General features: G+C 58.1%; 2 protein-coding genes across 23 annotated transcripts in view; both read left to right on the top strand.

The window, feature by feature from the left end:
- Positions 1 to 2,417, top strand: part of PUM1 (pumilio RNA binding family member 1) — a 134,409-nt gene extending 131,992 nt beyond the window's left edge. For all 22 annotated transcript variants that reach the window (XM_058718304.1, XM_058718305.1, XM_058718306.1 and 19 more), the window contains one exon: positions 540 to 2,417. In XM_058718304.1, coding sequence (XP_058574287.1) covers positions 540 to 671 — 132 coding nt within the window. In that variant the 3' untranslated portion in view covers positions 672 to 2,417. The remainder of the gene's footprint in view (positions 1 to 539) is intronic.
- Positions 2,418 to 12,816: 10,399 nt separating this feature from the next.
- Positions 12,817 to 18,773, top strand: part of SDC3 (syndecan 3) — a 36,326-nt gene continuing 30,369 nt past the window's right edge. Inside the window, exon 1 of the mRNA XM_058718319.1 lies at positions 12,817 to 13,311. Coding sequence (XP_058574302.1) covers positions 12,820 to 13,311 — 492 coding nt within the window. The 5' untranslated portion in view covers positions 12,817 to 12,819. The remainder of the gene's footprint in view (positions 13,312 to 18,773) is intronic.

Raw genomic sequence — 18,773 nt, forward strand, 5'->3', positions numbered from 1 at the left:
CGTGAACGGGGATAAGCACAGCTGCCTCGTGAGGCGGAAATGAACAATGCCCGGCCAACACTAGTCATTTTTATTGTTGTCGTTAGAAGTTTTCTGTGATCCTCTGTGAACTAGAGGCGGGATCAGGTGATGAGCTCAGCTCAGGGTTCGTGGTGCCCAGAAAGAAACTCTCACAGCTGAGGGGAGCCGAGGCGCCTTGAGTGGGGGCAGAGGCTGAAAGCAGCCTCGGAAGGTGCTGTGCAGCGGCACTGTGGCTGTTGGTCAGGATGCACGTGTTCCGTGCACTGACCCGGAAGTGGTCCGCGACCAGCCGCCCCCAGAACCCTCGTGTCCTATGCCAGTGCTCAGGATAGGGGCTCCTCCTGTCGCCTGCTCGGATGGGTCACCCGCCGTAGCTCTAGAATCACGGCGCTTTGACTGAACCAGGGGAAGGTGTTGCCTCGTGGGCTCTCGTGAGCACTTGGGTGCCGGGAGCACAGCGGGAGCCCGCCCAGGTCCGTGTGCAGGCCAGAGTAACACAGCCTGTGCTTCCTCCCCAGATCCGGCCCCACATCGCCACTCTCCGCAAGTACACCTACGGCAAGCACATCTTGGCCAAGCTGGAGAAGTACTACATGAAGAATGGCGTTGACTTAGGGCCCATCTGTGGCCCCCCGAATGGGATCATCTGAGGCAGTGTCACCCTGTCCCCTCGTTCACTGACCTCACTGGCCCACAGGCGAATCCAGCCAGCAACCAGAAATGTTCTAGTACGGAAGCCGACATGGGTAAATGGTTGCTCCAGGATTACCCGCTCCTCCAAAAAAAAAGGAATCAAATCCACAAGTGGAAAAGCCTTTGTAAATTTGTTTAATTTTATTACGCATAACATGTACTAATTATTTTTTTTAATTGACTAATTGCCCTGTTGTTTTACTGGTGTATAGGATACTTGTACATAGGTAACCAATGTACATGGGAGGCCACATATTTTGTTCAATGTTGTATCTATATTACACGTGTGGAAACTTTCAGGGTGGTTGGTTTAACAAAAAAAAAAAAAAGTTAAAAAAAAAAAAAAGAAAAAAATGTTTTTAATCCATTTTGCCTTGCTGGCAAGTTTTGCAAATAGCTCTTCCCCACCTCCTCATTTTAGTAAAAAACAAAAACAAACAAAAAAACCTGAGAAATTTGAATTTTGTTAAATGACCCCAAACTGGCATTTAACACTGTTTATAAAACATATATATATATATATATACATATATATATATAATGAAAATTGTTTTAGAGTTGCTAAAGCTTCAGTTAATGACATTAAGTTTATGAAACTTCAAAAAATTGCCTTTTTTGGAGACTATTATGCTGAAGAAGATGTGTAGTGTGTTTTGTGAGGAGGAGATGTGAGCTCCTAGGATGTCTTTCAAGGCCGGGCGGGTGTAACTTGTTTACTGCCTACTGGATTTTTTTTTCTGTTAACATTGAAAGGCAAAATCTGATTATTTAGCATGAGAAAAAAAAAAAAATCCAACTCTGCTTTTGGTCTTGCTTCTATAAATATATAGTGTATACTTGGTGTAGACTTTGCATATATACAAATTTGTAGTATTTTCTTGTTTTGATGTCTAATCTGTATCTATAATGTACCCTAGTAGTCGAACATACTTTTGATTGTACAATTGTACATTTGTATACCTGTAATGTAAATGTGGAGAAGTTTGAATCAACATAAACACGTTTTTTGGGAAGAAAAGAGAATTAGCCAGCCCTGTGCATTCAGTGTATATTCACACCTTTTATGGTCGTAGCATATAGTGTTGTATATTGTAAATTGTAATTTCAACCAGAAGTAAATTTTTTTTCTTTTGAAGGAATAAATGTTCTTTATACAGCCTAGTTAAATGTTTAAAAAGGAAAAAAAAATAGCTTGGTTTTATTTGTCACCTAGTCCCACAGTAGCAAGATCCTTTCTAAATGTTATTCAAGATGATTCAGTTCACACTAGTGTTTTTTTTTTTAATCCTAAAAAAGTAATGTTTTGCTTATTTTGTGACAGTCATAAGGACGTGCAAAGTTCAGCCCTGCCCTAGCTTTCCTTACAATCAGAGCCCCTCTCACCTTGTAAAGTGTGAATTGCCCTTCCTTTTTGTACAGAAGATGAACTGTATTTTGCATTTTGTCTACTTGTAAGTGAATGTAACATACTGTCAATTTTCCTTGTTTGAATATAGAATTGTAACACTACACGGTGTACATTTCCAGAGCCTTGTGTATATTTCCAATGAACTTTTTTGCAAGCACACTTGTAACCATATGTGTATAATTAACAAACCTGTGTATGCTTATGCCTGGGCAACTATTTTTTGTAACTCTTGTGTAGATTGTCTCTAAACAATGTGTGATCTTTATTTTGAAAAATACAGAACTTTGGAATCTGAGTCTGTGTTTCTATTTTACCCCTCCCCTCCCCCCTTAGTATTAGTGCCCCAGGACAGCCCTTTCCTTCTTTGTGTCCTTTGTTCTGCTTGTTCTGTTTCTGTTTGTCGGAGGGTGGGCTTTGCGTTGGGATAGGGCCGATAGCCCTTGAGCCCATCTTGACCCAAAGATGCTGGGTTTAGCCTGCCTAGTGCTTTCAAAATTAAGACATTACACATTGGTCGGGATTCACAGCTTCTCTTGAAAAATCAGGTGCCTGGTTTCCTGGGCCTGGGGTCTGCCGTTGGTCACAGGGAACATCCTCAAGAAGCCTGTGCCCTGCGGTTTGACCCAGTTACTGTGTTCTTTGTTTGCTCTCTCTGGCCTTTGCAGCATTGTGCACCTAGAGTCTAGATTTGAATCCGGTCCATCACAAAGGTCTCCCAGCTACGGTACGTATCGGGGCATCGAATCCTGTGACGTGGGCGGCAGCTAAGGCATCTCAGACCAATGTCCAGTCTGGCCTCCCCTCCCGAGGTCCCCTTCCCTTTTCTCTGGGTGGCTGCTGCCCACATCCCGCCCGCCTGTGTTCACACGCGGAGGCCAGCCCAGGCTGGCCCAGGGGCCTAGCTTGCTCATCTTGCTTGTCCCCCTCAGATCGGGGACCCCTCCCAGCTTTCAGTACAGGAGGCTGTAGCTCACAGAGGTGCCCGCCACCTGTGTCTGAGGATGCCCCTCTCACCAACCTTTGCTGCCACTTAGACTGGCCAGTGCTGGCAACTACAGGGTGGCTCAGCCAGGGGCCAGGTGGGAGCCTGTTCTACCTCATGTCTGCAAGCGGAGCCCCAGGCTGGTTGCAGAAGAAACTGCACGATCCCTTCCCAAAGGTAAGGGACTGTCACTAGCAGGCTCTGCGGTCCTGGGAATAAAGGGAGGGAAAGGAAGCTGTTTAGTCCAGGACCTGGTGGTGTATCAGCGGCTGAAATCGGGTCCTTCCCGGGGCTTCTCCCACTGATGGTCCTCAGTGGCCCACCAGAGACCATGCTCTAGAGGCATTGCCAGCTGTCACTGCGTGTGTGACTCTGAATGTCCTGGTTCCGGAGTCGGACAGACCAGGCTCAAGTCTGGGTCCCCTCCGCTGTGCCTGTGGGTGTCCCTTCGCTTCTCACCGAATTCCTCCCTGGCCATCGAAGGTGGTGAGAAGTATTTGTGGTTCTCCCTTCACGGCTTGGAAAGTCAGGGCTGTTCAGTGGTTCGGGTTTTACTAGACCCTCGCGGAGGCAGTGTGCAAAGCCAGCCAGGTGGGAGGTGTGCATTTCTCCCATTTGGCCGCCATCTTTGTGACCAGAGGCGTGTAACAACATCTGTCTGCGCCCCGGCCCCGTTTCCTCTTCTAGAAGATGGGAGGAGGGGCGCCTGGGTGGCTCAGTCTGTTGAGTGTCCTACTCTTATCTCCTCTCAGGTGAGTTTGAACCCGGCACCAGGCTCTGTGCTGATGGTGCCGAGCCTGCTTGGGATCCTCTCTCTCTTTTTTCTGCCCCTCCCCCGTTTGTGCGTGCTCTCTCTCTCTTTCTCTTTGTCGCTCTCTCAAATAACTTGAAAAAATTAAAAATTAGTAAAAAAGCTCTTACTATAAAAAACAGATTGGAGGAACACCCGGAGATGTGTAAACTGGAAATGCCGATGACCCTGCGTCTGGTGCCTGGCACGTCTAGGCATTCGCTCGCCTAATGCTGGTTGTCGTTCTTTCCACCTAGATTGTGTATCCTTTGTACTTGGCCAGGTTTTTCCTCCCCCTTTTCCTCTTAGCATTTAGCGAGACGTCTTGCCTCGGTGTTTCTTCGTGGTGGCAAAGCCAAGGACTCGGAAGCATGACTGGCTCTCCTCCCCAGCACCTCTTGTCCAAGCCTGTGTCTCTGAGGCCTGGGGGGGGGGGGGGGGGGGGAGGGGGGCTTTCCAGAAAGTCAGACAAACACGGGGGTTTCATCCCAACTGGGTTTTGGTCACCGGTGTCCTCTCTCGAGGCCCCGGGTCCTTCCGCGCGAAAGGAGGGAATGAGCAGAAGCGACGTCAAAGGTTGATTGGGAGGACGGAGTGAAACGATGTCGTTTGGCATCGTGCCCAGCACGTTGGTGTAATGAACGAACGGTATCTGTCATCTTTTTACCTTTGACCCCACTCATCCGGCGTCTGTGCACAGGTTTGGGTGACGCCAACCACCCTTGTCCGCCCTGTGAAGAAGTTTACATGATAAAGTCATTGGGTGCGAGCCAGCTCTGTCTGCACCAGAGATGGTTCTTACGTTCCTCACACGGGTCCTGCAAGGAATGGGTTTGGACAGGTCTGGGATCTGATGCAGGGCCCGAGGGTACTTCCTTTGGTGCGTCGTGAGGGGGGGGGTGGGCCCGGGGCAGACCCCTTCCTCTGCAGGCCCGAGTTTCAATCCTGGGCTCAACATTCATCTCCTCACTTGGCCGCCTCCCAATTTCTGCGCAAGGATGTGACGTCCCTGGGCTGCCACCAGCCAGCCATCAGCGACCTTGGTCTCTCCCAACACAGTGTACATAGTGATCTTTTCACCTGGTCGCAGCGGTTTACGGTTCACAGAGTCTACTCAGATTTGTGATTCCTCAATCCTCATGAAAGCCTTGGAGGGTAAGCTTGGGGAGACATTATCAGCCCATTATACGGATGAGGAGTTTGAGACGCCAGCCGTACGACGAATCGGTCAATAACCAAATAAGGATTTTATCTGAAGCTTCCTGACCTCAAGCCCAGGGCTCTATCCATGACTTCTTGTTCACACCACCTTCGGTTAGCCCCAGGAATAGCTGTCTTCTGTGGAGGGGGTGGGTTGCAGAAAGGTGAGGCCCTGGAGAGGGAAGCATTGTGGGTGAGGAAACCTGGAACTTTGTGTAGTTACAAGCTTCAGCCACACGAGGGCGCTGCTGCCCAAAGAAAGCAGTAGAGAGGCCAAAGGGCTCCAGGCTCCAAGGTCAGGGCTGGGATGGGTTTCCCCCCGCTTGAGGGCCTCAGGAGTGGAGTATCTCCCAGGGACCAGAGGCCTGGCATCCCCTCTTCTTCCCTCCATCCGCAGCTCCTCCTGGCTTTGAGCTAGTCCCTCACTCTGGCTTGGGATGGCAGGGGATGATCAGGCGAATCTGGCTCACAGGCCCCAGCTCTGCCTCCGACTCACTGGGTTATGTCTGCCAAGTCCCTGACTTTCTCTGAGCCAACTGTCACGGGAGTGGCAACCCAGCCCTGCCACCCTCACGGGGATGGTATGCGGTCAGATGGCTGGGCCTGAGGAGGGCAGCCCATGCCTCTGTTAAGGTGACCCAAGGCCCTGGTGCCTCCCTGTGGGACCACATCCCTGGCTTATGCACCAAGCCTTCAGACAACTGAAACCCCTCAAGACTTTTCACGACCTATCGCTGCTTCGAACCCCAGCTCCTCTGGCCCCGTGCGACCTCTGCGAATCTTCTCCCTCCCTTTTCTCATCTGGAAAATGGGGATGATAGTAGCCCTACTTCACAGGCTACGTTGGCAGTACAGGGCTGGGCTCAGAGTAAGCCATAAATAGGAGTTGTTATTAATTATTCTTATTGCCTCCGGTTTTCACGAGGGCGGCTATTTAATTTAGCCTCCAAACTGAGATGCTTTCAAGCGCAAAGGCAGATGCGCTCCCTAGTTAGCGTGCAAGGTGGCCCCGCCTCCTGGTGTTCTCACCCTCCTGCCTTCTCTGCCCGGTGGGACAGGGCTGCATGGACTCGAGAGGAAACCGTGGAGGGGGGCGGGGGGGGGTGACTTCCAGGCCAGGCCACCAGGGACACTTGCAGCCCCAGCTGGCTCTCTCTCGAGGATTGCATGCTGCGTAAGTCACTCTACGGCGGAGGTCTCCGTGGTGGAGGGACCGGCGTCTCCTGCTGTTAGCGGTCGCTAGCCGCCTTGTGAGCAGCGCCCCCAGCCCCCATTGAGACTTCCAAGACCGCAGAGAGAGACCCCGAAACAGAACCACCCTCTCCAGGACTCCAGGAAACTCCTCGGGGCTCCTCGGAACCCAGGCTGGAGACGCGTGTCTCTGGAGGGGGTGGGACCACGGATTCTTGGGAGGCCACCGCTATCCTGTTCCCGGGGTGGCTCAGCCTCTGTCTCTCAGTCCCAGCGGAGGGTCCCCCTGGCCCGCTGACCTCACGCGTGCCCCATGTGGGGAAGGACTGGAAAACGGTGGCCAGTTGAGCTGGGGCTGTGGGTGTGGCCCTGAGCCGGGTGCTGCCTTGCACTGCCCTGTTCACCTCCCCCAAACCCTGGAGAGGGACAGTCACTCACTGTACCTTCCAGGGCAGGAGAGAGGCCCCAGGTCACCGGCCAGGGAGTGGCAGACCCAGGATCTGACCCCAAAGTCCCCAGGCCTCCCCTCCGGGCCGGTGGTGCTCAGCCCCTCCCCACACCTGCCCTCTGCCAGGCCCCATCCCAGGGCCACCCCCAGGGCCACCCGCAGGGTGCTGGGAATGAAGGTTGGCCTCCCAGACCTGCTTCATCTATGCGGGAGGAGACTGGGGCCCAGGACAGGGAGGGGGGGACCGGAAGTGACCTGCTCAGGGCCACACAGACGGTGAGGACAGAGCAGGGACCCGTGTCACACTTAATGCGGGCCCTGGGATGGCGGCAACTTCAGCTCCCGATCCAAGCCTGCCTGGCCGGGAGCTGGGACTCCAGAACTGGAGGCTGAGGTGTGGGTCCTAGTCTCCGTGAGCCTCCAAACCTCCAAGAAACACAAGACACATCAAATATCTCAGTGACAGTCATGCTCGCTCAGATTCCATGGCCTCAGGGGGAGGGGGGCCTCCTGGCCCCCCTTCAGTTCTTCCCGAGGCCCTGCTCCAGGTTGGTCTCCTGCACCCCAGTCTTTGGCTGTCACCCAGCCGGGCTGCTGTAGCCCCAGGAGGAGGTGAGAAAGAAAAAATATTTTTAGAGAGGCTTTTTTTTTTTTTTTTCCTTCTTCTTCTTCCAGGAAAGTGACTCCAAATGTGCAATTTATTCCCAGGAACGGGGGTGTGTTCGTGGGATGGCTTCTGGAAAGGCAGTGCCCTCCTCCCTGCCCCCACCCTCCTGCTCTCTCCTCTTTCTCCGCATCCCTGCAGTCCTGTCTTCTCCCTCCCCTCCCTGGGAAGACGGCAGGTGTGTGAACACCCACCCCTGGGCCAGCCCCCTCCCCGCCATCCCCAGCCATTTCCTAGTCCTGTGACCTTGACCTCGCAGGACTGGACCACCCCATGGAAGGAAGGGCTTGAATGAGGGCCTTGGTTGTGGGGTGATAGGTCTCACGCTGAGAGGTTTTGCAAATAGGGCATCTGGTCAAGGGCAATGGAGTAGGGGAGAGAAAGTCCCCAGGGCAGGGAGTGAAGCAGCCTGGGGTTCTGCCACAGACTGAACCTGTGACCCTGGGCCAGTCACTTCCTCTTTGGGCCTCAGTTTTCTCACTTATACAAGAGGCAGGTGAAGGGAGGTGCAGTAGGGAAGAACAACACAAGGCCCCGCATGCTCGGTTCTTTCTGGGTTACAGTGAACAAGCTTCTAGAATGTTCTTCCTCATCCATGCACACCTGGAGGTGGAGCTCAAGCCCTCAGAGGCCATTCTCTTGGGCAGGGCTCAGCCTCTGCTGCCATCATCACCACTATGAAGCCTTCCCAGGTTCCCTCCATGACATCTAAACCCTCAGCGTGGTGTTAACCCCTCCCTGACCAGGGTCCCGCTCGCTCATGCAAATTTAGAGGCAAATTTGTTGTAAACTTAATGAAGCTTAAGCATCAGGGCCCCGGCCTGCATATCCCCCTCCAAAGTCTTGTTCCGAATTTTGTATTTGTGATCCCCTCACACTGTGTATGCTTCAGGCCCACAGAGCTGGGACTCACCCTGTATTTTTCTCCCTACTCAGCTTGAGGCCCCAGAGCCCTTCTCTTCCTTCAAGCAGCACCCCCCCACCCCCACCCCCTCCCCCCGACCCCTGCCACCAGGGCCAGGCCTGGACAGACAAGGGTTTCTGCTCAGGGCCTCTGAGCCTTTACTCACCCCACCTTCAAGGTCAGCCCCGCTCAAACAACGTCTGCCTCAGTCCTCCCCTTACCCCCACACCTGCCCTGACAGGCCTCCGGGGAGCCTTCTGGACTCCACAGTTTGTGAACTCCCGGCTCACAGATGTAGAAGAGGCCTGAGTTCAAATCCTGCCCCCTTCTGGGCAGCTGTGTGCCCAGGGGGCATCGCCCACCCTTCATCTTGAAAGGACTTGCCTAGCACACACAGGACTCAGGGCAAGCTCATGGCACGGGCCCGTCCCTCACACAGCCAGGGCCCTCGGAGGGGCAGGGTCTCCCCCACCTCAGATGAAGGCCCTCACGGACACAGGCCTCTCTGCCTGCTTGCTCTGGCCCCTCCACAGGCCCCGAGGGCTCCCCCGGAAGCTGAGGCTCACCCCATGGGCCTCTCACTTACTGACACAGCCGACTGTGAGCCTCCCAAGCTCTCTCTGTGCCAGATTCCTGTTTCAGTTCCTGATTTGGGGGCCACTCACTTTAGCACTGCCGCCACTTGGACTTTCTTGGAAGCCAGCCTGGGCCCCTGCCTCCATCTTGAATCCCGCCAAGACTGGACGTGGTGGCGAGGAAGGCGGGTGGGGAGGCAGCAGGGGAGGAGGGGCGGCCCAGGGGACACAGGGACGTCTCCCCCAGGGCCTAGGACTGCTTGGAGCAGACAGCCATCACGAGATGCCCTGTGCCCACAGGGGACGGCACAGCGTGCCCTCTTCTGTCCTGTGGGGCTTGTCCCCCGCTTCTCAACTGTCCCCCGCTTCTCAACTGTCCCCCGCGTTTCCCCAACTGTCAAAAGGGACAACGTGAACAGCCAATGCATCGGTCGTGCTCGCTCACAGTGGGGGGGGGGGCCAGGAGTTGATGGGGCCCTCATCCTGGGCCCAACTCCCAGGAGTTGGGGAGTTCCCAAATGTTAGCTCCTCCTGTCCTCGTGGTGAGCGCCCTGGGAGGCAAGTGTGTTTGTTGTCCCCAAGTCACAGGGGCTGTGGGGACAAGTCAATGAGAGCTTTGCCGGCAAGGGCTCAGAATAGTGCCTGGCGAGCAGGGAGTCCTCAGTGGATCACAGCTCCACAGCGAGGTTGGGTGACAAGGAGCCAGTCTGTCACCAGACCTCGGGGGGGGGGGGTGGCCGATAGAGTCAGGCAACCGTGACCGAGCACCTAACCGTATGCCAGGGCTCGGGGACGCGGCTGTCAACGAGGTGGCTCAGGCGCCGAGGTCACGGACGTTACTGAGGCCTGCCACGTCCCCTCAGCTGTCTCGGCTGTCCCATTGGGAGCCCAGAGTCGAGGCCAAGAGCAGAGAAAGGTCTGAGCGGATGGGGCGGTGACGCATGGCTGTTAGGCACGCCTGTCAGGGCCCTGGGGCTCCAGGCTCATCTGCGTACGTCTACGACTTGGTCATGTCCGTCCATGTGACAGTATGAATCCCCTCAGTGACTCCGTCACTCCCCATAAGCTTCCTGACATACCTCCGAACTCAGCACTACTGTGTGGCTGTTCAGAGCCTGGGTCAGGATTCCCCAGCTGTGTGACCTCGGGCAGGTGTCCTGCCCTCTCTGTGGGGATGTCGTCAGGGTGCCCTTCTCAGAGCGGCGCCGGGCATGTCGTCAGCTCTGTCGGAGCTCTGTGACTATCGTCCACCGGGGGTTCCGGGGTGCTCCCGCTTCTGGGGGAAGACAGCGAAGCAAGGTGGGGAGCGCAAAGATGGGGCTTGCCCAGCCCCGCCCCGGGGGGGTCAGCGAGGCCGCCCAGGGGGCCCAAGTGGGCCGGCTGCCCGTATGGATCATGACGGTGGTGGGTGAAGGGCAACCCCGAGGTTCTGGGACACAGCTCGAAGGCACAGGTGGGCGTGGGGCAGGTGGTTGCAGGGTGGCCTGTGTGCCCAAGGGCGGACGGATGGGAGCATCTGGGAGCCCTGGGGGGAGCAGGAGCAGGGTGAGCCCCTCAGGGGCCCAGACCCGCTCCCTTCCGGCCGCGACCCATATCTCTGGCAGCAGCAGGTGGCGCTCCTAGCCTGCCCAGCCCCCAGATCCTCCCTCTCCCCACCTCCTCGGGAAGTCACGGGCAAGGGGCTGCTGGTTCCAGAAGTCTCAGAACCGGCAGGAACCTCTGAAGATGAGCCATGCCCACTGCCCACCCTGTGCAGGAAGATTGTCCTAATGGCCTCCCTGATAGCTAGTTTTCGGAGCCTTGCATACCTCCCAAGACAGAGCGTTCACTACCTCTCAAGAGTAGCCATCTGTGGCCGGCTGCAATTTTCACACGTCCCACCTCACACGGAGCTGACCTGACGAGTGGCTTCTCATACTGTTCTCCCCACCCCCACCCCCACCCCCAGCCTTGCTGGCTCTGCCCCTTTGGAAGCTCCTCAGAGCCAGTCTGTTCCCTGGCCTGGTCTGCAGCCCTTCTGGGAGGTGACTAGCCCGGGAACCAGGTCCCTGACAACCTGGCCACCTCTACCGGACCCCGAGCACGTGTAATCACGAACTGACACCTGCCCCTGAGCCTGACACGCGAGGGCACTCGATTTATATTTGGAGAACGAACGAACGAACGAATGAATGAACGAACGCTGTCTGGTCATTATTTCCATATTATAGTTGGGAAGCTAACGCTCAGAAAGGTAAAGCTACTCCTCCAAGGTCACACTTCTTGTAACCGGCAGGACTGGGATCCGCCCAAGAGCCAGTGGTCTTCAAATCCGAGCTGTGCCGTCTCAACCGGAACCCCCTCTTGCCCTCCCGGGCCCCGCCGGCCCCTCTCTGCCCACCTCCCCAAGGTGCCCATGGGTCAGAATTGGGGATATGATTTCCAGAGGCTGGGACTCGAGAATTCCTAGGGATGTTCGCATCTCCGAGTTGGAAAGCTTCCCTCCCTTCCTGTCCAGGATCTCTGCCAAAGGGCAGCTAGCCTGGCCTTACATACCCCTTGGGGACTGGGCTCCCTCTCCCTCTGAGGGCACACTTCTAATTCAGCTCAACCTAACGCCGAGCCGATGTTTGTCCTCTGGACCTGCTCCCCAGGGCCCTGAAGGACAAGTCCCATCCCCCCGCAACACCCCAGATTATGGCCGGCACCCCAGACTCTTTTCCTCTGGGCTCAACCCCCCATCCTCTCCCCTACTGGCTCCATTTGTCCTGGTTTTAGTTCCTTTTTTCTTGGGGGAACTGTCCCAGTTTCAGCTCAGTTTGGTTCCCGTTTCCTGATAGCAGGCGCCCTGGACAGGGTACCGGACACAGGGGCAGATTGCCATCGTTAGCAAATAACCTCACCTCTCTGGGCCTCAGTTTCCCATCGAGGTACTGGAGATACAGACAACACCTGCTTTATGGGGCTGCTGAGAGAGGGTGAAACGAGACAACCATGTACAATACTTGGGGCCATGCTGGCATGTGACCAGGGCTTAACAAATATGTGCCTCCCCCGCAACACCTGGGGCCGGATGAGCTCAGGTGAATGGGAAACACATTCATTGAATCAACACATTTGCACTGAGCTCCCACTATGTGCCGGGTCCTGGGCTAGTGCTGGGGACACAGCAGTGAACTGGATGACCCAGACCCCACCCTCCTGGAGCTCATGTGCTGGGTGGTGGGGACTTGAAGAAGAAGTAAAGTGCATAGAATGCCCGAGGGGGTGAGGGCAGTAGAGACAGGCCAGGCAAGGCACTGTCACTCAGGGACATACGTCTACACCACCCGCACTGGAGGAGGGGGTCCTCGGTTCTCAGGCATGAAATAAATGAGTGTCAGAGAGCCGGGGCCTCACAGCTGCCGGGGGAGCAGCGCCGCCGCAGGCCTGTCCCGCTTTTCCTAGGCGGATCCAGTGACAGGGGCGGAAGTCCACAACTCTCGTGGGTGCAGAGGGGGCACTGAGGCCCAGAGAGGTCCAGGCCTGGTAGCAGGTGTCCTGAGGATATCAAAGCCCCTGGACTTGGGTGACCTCTGGCCCTCTGTGTCCACCGGCTTGGGGCCGGTGGTGGTGATGGGTCCTGGAAGAGCCACGTGAACGGCCCCCTTAGGGGGAAGCCGCTAATGAGCACACAAATGCCACCCATCTACTCAGACCCTCAAACGAGCCAGGCCCGTCCTCCTGCATTCCCACGCGGATCCTTTCCTTCCGGCGCTCACCACCGCCCTCGGAGGCGCGTTCTGCGGGATCCCCGTGCTCCTCCCGACCGCGGCTCGGCGAGGCGGCCCACTAGTCCCAGGTCGCGCAGCAGCCACAGCGGCGGGGCTGGCGAAGGCCGGGGCGCGGGGGGGGGGGGGGGGGGGAAGGGGAAGGGACGGGCAGGGGGGCGCAGGGCCCGGGCAGGGGGCGGCGGGGCGGGGTGATGGTGGCGGGGGCCGACGGAGTGCCGGGGTCCGGGGCAAGGGCGGCGGGGGTCCGGGGTGGGGGGGAGGTGGGGGCGCGCTCCGGCCCGCCCCGCCCCCCGCCCCTCCTCCCGCTCCGCCCGCGCTGGGGGCGGCCCGGCGGCGGCGGCGGCGGCGGCGGCGGCGGCGGCGGCGCACGCTTCCTGCGGGCGCGGCTGCTGTGGGCGCGGAGCTGCGAGGCGGAGCCGGGCCGCCGAGCCGGGAGCCGCGAGCCGGGAGCGCGTCGGTCCAGCCTGCGGGCCGCGCCGCCGCCGAGCAGCCGCCCCGCGCGCCGCGCCTCGGGAACAAAGGCGCCCGCCGCCGCCGCCGCCGCCATGAAGCCGGGGCCGCCGCACCGCGCCGGGGCCGCCCACGGGGCAGGCGCCGGGAGCGGGGCCGCGGCAGGGCCCGGGGCCCGCGGGCTGCTCCTGCCGCCGCTGCTGCTGCTGCTGCTGGCCGGGCGCGCCGCGGGGGTGAGTGACGCGCGCCGGGCCCCGCGCTGCCGGGTCCCCGGTCCCCGATGTCCCGCGCGCCCCTGTCCCCGCGCCCCCGGCCCCCGCGGCCCCCGGTCCCCCCGCGCTCCCCGGTTTCCGATCCCCCGCGCGCCCCTGTCTCCGCGCCCCCGGTCCCCGCACTCGGCACCTCGCGCCCCCCGGTCCCGGGTTCCCCCCACCCTGCACTCGGCACCCCGCCCCCGCACCCCTCAGACCTCCGCATGCCCCCAACCCCCCTTTTCCCCGGGCGACCCCCGCCCCCCAGCTCCAGGCTGGCCTGGAGGGGGGGGCCGTCCCCGCCGCCGCCCGCCTTTGGGGGCTCGCTCCTCCTTGCTCTCGGGACCCCTCCCCGGCAGGCGGCCCTGCGGGAACCGGAGCGCGGGTCGTGGACCCCGCGCCCCTCCCCAGTGGCCCCGCGGGCGGAGCGGGGTCCCCTGCCCCGGTGGAGAGGCGCGGGGCGGGCCCGACTGCGGGCGAGGGGTCGCCGGGCGCGGGGCCCGGGCTGGGTGTGTCGCCGGTCTTGAGCGAACGTGGCTTTTGCTTCGTGGGTGTGCCCAGACCGCGGCCACTTTTAGGGAATTGGGTCGATTCCCCCTGGGGCACGGGGGTGGGGGGGGGTGCGTTTGGTTCCTCCGAGGGTCGCTGTGGGGAGGGGGGGGCGGAGAGGGGGAGGAGGGTGACTTGTGTGAAGGTGACCTGAGGGGCTGAGTGAGGGTGACCCTGTGTGTATGACCACCTCTGTGAAGGCTGTTGGGACCCGTGGGCTGTGTGCGGGTGAAGGATGAGAAGCAGTCCGCCACATGGTGGGGTGCCACCGTGCCTTACCTGAACGTGCGGTGATCCTGTGGGGGTGACCTATTGTGCTGGCGGTGTGTACCAGGGACGGGGCTGGGCAACTGTTGGCCGTGGCTGTGTGTGCCTGGGGGGGTGAGTGTGTGTCTGGGAGGGACGTGTGCGGTGGGTGTGTGCTTGGCCCCACACCCAATGTGTGTGTGCATGTGTGTGCTCCGGGCGGCGTGGATGACCCTGTGCAGGGGGGCATGTACCCTTGAGGGGGGGCAGAGTGGGTGCAGGTTGAGGCGAGTATATATGTAGGCAGTGACCCCTTGAGTGTCCGTTTGAGTGACCACACAGCTGTGGGGTTGAGCTCCGTCCCAGCTCCATTAGGGGGAGCAGGAGGAGGTATAGGGAAGAAGGGCGACTCCTCCCGGCTTTGAGGGACCCGGGTCCCAAGTGAGTTCCCCCATGGGCACGTGTCTGGAGCCTGGTCTGGGGATGAGCTGGGGGGTTCTAGACCCCGTTTTCTTGGTTGGCTCTAGGAGCTATGCGTGGCCCTCATTCCCCAGGTCTCTCAGGCAACCGCCAGGTGCCGACTCTGTCCCTGTGTGTCTTTTTGGGCCTCAGTTGGCCAGTCTGTAAAAGGGGGAGAAGGACAGGCTCAGAGGTTGCTTCTTGGACAGACAGGCTACTCATCAGCTTTCCCCATCTGGGGGCTGAACTGAGAGGAGAGAGAGTGTTGAATGCCAAGGCGAGTATAGTGTCTGGTAGGCTGGATGCCTCCTCCCTATGTGCCCCCCACCCCCACCCCCACCCCCAGGAGGGGTGAGCAGAAGTCCCTGGGAGGGACTGGGACCCAGCCCATCCTAGCACCTGGGTCACTTTCTCAGCTCCGTTTCCGGAAGACCGATTTTGAAATCAAAGGCGTGGAAATAACACAGCCTTGGGCTCAACTCCCGCTATCCCCACTGACTCGTGGTATGACCTTGGGCATGCCGGCTCCTCTCCCTGAGCCTCTGTTTCCCCCTCTGTGAAATGGGGCTGGTGTACCGCCTTTCTCAGGAATGAGATAGTATCTGTAGTCCTAGCCCGGAGTAAATGTGTGATGTGCAGATGAATGAAAAGGGGCGTGGGACAGAATGCTTTACATTTGGAAGCCCAGAGGGGAAGGGGCAGGAATGAGCTGTATGCCCCTGGGCAAGTCCCATCCTCTGCTGAACCACTGTTCCTCAAGATCAGAACAAGGCTAATCTAATTCATGCCCCATAAGGGGGTGGAGGGAAGGAAGTGAGCGCCGAGGTGAGTAGGGTCTCCCTGAACCTGAGGGTGAGGTAGATTGGGTGTGGTTCAGACCCAAAGCTGAGTGGCAGATAAAGGCAAGATGGTGGGCTTGACTGGGAGGGGCTCCAGATGGTGAGGGGAGACGGGGAGCCCCTCTCCACGCCTCACATCTTCCCAGGGGGGGAGGCTGTCCAGGAGGAGCATCGTCTCATCTGGCCCCGGAGGCGAAGGGTAAATGAATGGTGCCCGGCTGCCCAGGTGCCCTAACAGAGGGAGAGGGTGATGCCTGTGGCAGGAGGGACCGAGGTTGGACCAGAAGAGCCCCACCCAGGTTGGCTTCAGGAGTGGCCTCTGTGGCGGGGTCCTCTGAGGACATCGCTCGGATGGGCAGTGGCTGGCTTAGGGCAGGGGAGGGACAAGATGACCCCTGGGTTTGCCCACCAGCTTGAAAGGGAGTGTGTGTGGTCGGGGTGGGGGGTGGGGCTTCCAGGGTGGCCTGTGGGGATAGCAGGTCCCAGTCATGCAGATGGTGTGTGGGTGGGTGGGTGGGTGGGTGTCTTCGGGCATCTGCTTTGGGGAGCCCTCTGTCCTGAGAGACCAGGTGTCTGGGATTCTGAAGGACAGCTGCCTTCAGGGCCACCTCAGTCCCTACCCAGAAAAGCTCGGAGTGTGGAGCTTCTGGAAGTTTTAGCTTCGAAACATGTTTTCTTAGAAGCTCAGGGCTGGAAGGGATTTGGGGTGTCACCTCGTCGTGTTGGAATATTCCCCGTGATGGGAGGTCACTCCTTTGTGGCTGTGTGACCTTGTGAAAGTTAGTTAACCTCTCTGTGCCTCGTTTCCACCCCTGTAAAACTGGTAGAATAACAAAAACCAAAGAGGTTACCGTGGAAAGCTTCTAGTACAGTGCCTGGCACATAGTAAACACCCAACAAATGTTGATTTCATGTTCTTTTGTAGGGTTGTTATTCTGTGGCTGGGGACCACTGGGAGGTGAAATCAATCAAGGAATTCTGTTTTGTTTTTGTTTTTGAAACATTTACTTATTTTTGAGAGAGAGAGAGAGAGAGAGAGAGCGCACGAATGGGGGAGGGGCAGAGAGACAGAGGGAGACACAGAATCTGAAGCAAGCTCCGGGCTCTGAGCTGTCAGCACAGAACCCGACTGGTGGGGGCTCAAACTCATGAACCATAAGATCATGACCTGAGCTGAAGTCAGAAGCTTAACCAATTGAGTCACAAGGAATTCTTTTGAAGCCCCACCCCCAGGCCTGGTGTTTCCTGCCCCCTCCCCCCCCCCCCCCATTTCCAGTCCTGGAGCTCTGTACTCCTCCAGCCACCCTGTCACTGAATGATGAGTTGTCAGAGCTAGATTGTCCTCACTATAAAAATTAAAAGTTGGGGACCCTGGGGCTGTTGGAGGTCAGGCCCCGACCCAGGGACACCACAGGGGTCTGCTCTCTGTTAGCTCCCAAGGTGGCAGGGGCTCCAAAGACAGACACCTGCTGTAGTGACTTTGAGTGAGGGATTTCTCTGTTTCAACTTCCTCATCTGTAAAATGGGGACTATAACCATGCCAACCTCCCAGGGATGTGGCGATGAGAAAATGAACCCCTGGGGTAGACTGAGCACAGCCTGCCATGTCGTGAGCTCTCAGCAGAGAGGGTCTTTGCAGGAGGGAGCCCGGAGAGGTCAGGGAGGGCTTCCTGGAGGAGGAGGTTTTGAGTTCTGCAATAAAAGCGGTCACCACGTGGCATGGAGCAAGCTGTAGCCTGCCATAACCCCAGGCTTTCTTACTTGTCGACTGGAGACAAATACTTGACTTCTAGGACTGCTTCTGGGGGTTGCAACATCCTCGTGGCAGAGTTGGGATGGGGACCTGGCGCCTTCTACACCCTAGGGAGCAATCCAGTGCTTCCAGCTGCCAGTTCAGTGTGTTACTTGTTCCCTCGTGTTGGGGGTTCTACTGTAGAAAAAAAGCTCTTTGGCCTTTTGAAGACGGATGACGCCTCCCACGTCATGGAACGGGACAAGGGGTCTCTGGGGGGGCCCCGGGGCAGCACTGGGGCAGGGCAGTTCTGGGCTTGGGCTCTGGAAAGTGCTGGGGCATCAGTGGGGTGGGTGAGAGGGGTCCTCCTGAAGGGAAGAAAGAGGTGGAGACAGAGTCCCCCGCTTCCCCGAGAAGCCAGGCCTCCCTCCAGACACTCCCATTGGAGCTGGGACCCCCCCACCTCCCCGAGCCTGGCTGCTTGGAGGAGAGGGATGGGTCATTCTAGAAGGGGCTGCAGTAGGATTGCGGAGGGCTGGAGCAGACTGAGGCAGCTGGGGGGGGGGATGGGGATGGGAGGTGGTCAAGTCTCCATCTGTCTTTGTCATCCCTCCCCACCTCCCCCCACAGGGACTGTGGGCAGGATCTGGGAGGCAGGGCGCACACCCCCGGGGCTTAATGACAGAAACAGCAAACTAACGCTCACTGGAGCCCCGCCCACCAGGCACTTGATCGTCTTTGGAGGTGGGAATTGTTAGAACCTCCATTTTACGGAGGCACTGGGAGGTTAAATGACTTGCCCACGGTCCCACAGCTGGAAAGTAGCAGAGCCGGATGGAGCCAGGGCCTGGCAGGCCAAGAGGACTGGGCCTCGGTCCGAATTTTACCCCCTCTTGCTCTGTGATCTTGGGCAAGCTACTTCTCCCTGGGGCCTCCTTACCACCCCTCCAGATGAATCCCACGTTACCTGCTGTCCCCTAAGGGCTTGCTCTCTGCCAGGCTCTGGGCCAGGCACGTCCCCCATCTCTTTTCATCTAATGCTCCCCCTGGCCTTGGAGGTGGGTGGCACTAAATACGTGTTGCGGGTGGCGGAGGGGGGAGGGGCGGCGCTTACCCAATGCTTGAGCCTGGAGCCCTTGCTCCTCGGCCACCTCACAAGGCTTTATCATCTGTAAAATGGGCTTCTTTGAGGGTCATGGGTTTGGATTGAGGGAGAGCTTTGTCAACTGTGCAGGATGAGGGGTGGGGCTCGTCTCTGGTCAGGGCCCAGGAGAGGGGAAATACTTAGAACTTCAGGACGTGAGGGGTCTAACCTGCCCCCCCCCACCCACCCACCCAGCCCCATGCCCCCTGGCTCACGCTGATTGCCCTCAGTGTTGGGGCTCACGCTGCATCGGTGATGAGGCCTGCGTGGAATCCCTTCTGCCCCTCAGAAAGCTGTCACGTGTGGAGCCCAAGTCTACATCCCTGCGGTACCCCAAGGCCAGCTTTGCTCCTGGCCCAGAATTGAACGGTCTGAATGAGGGAATGAGTGAAGGAAGGAAGGAAGGAAACCAGGACTCTGAGCTTTGGAGCCCAGGAGGTGGGGCTTTGTGTTCTCTCCTTCGGAGGTGGGTTGA

Source organism: Neofelis nebulosa, chromosome 2 (assembly GCF_028018385.1).
Source record: "Neofelis nebulosa isolate mNeoNeb1 chromosome 2, mNeoNeb1.pri, whole genome shotgun sequence".
Taxonomy (NCBI): Eukaryota; Metazoa; Chordata; class Mammalia; order Carnivora; family Felidae; genus Neofelis; species Neofelis nebulosa.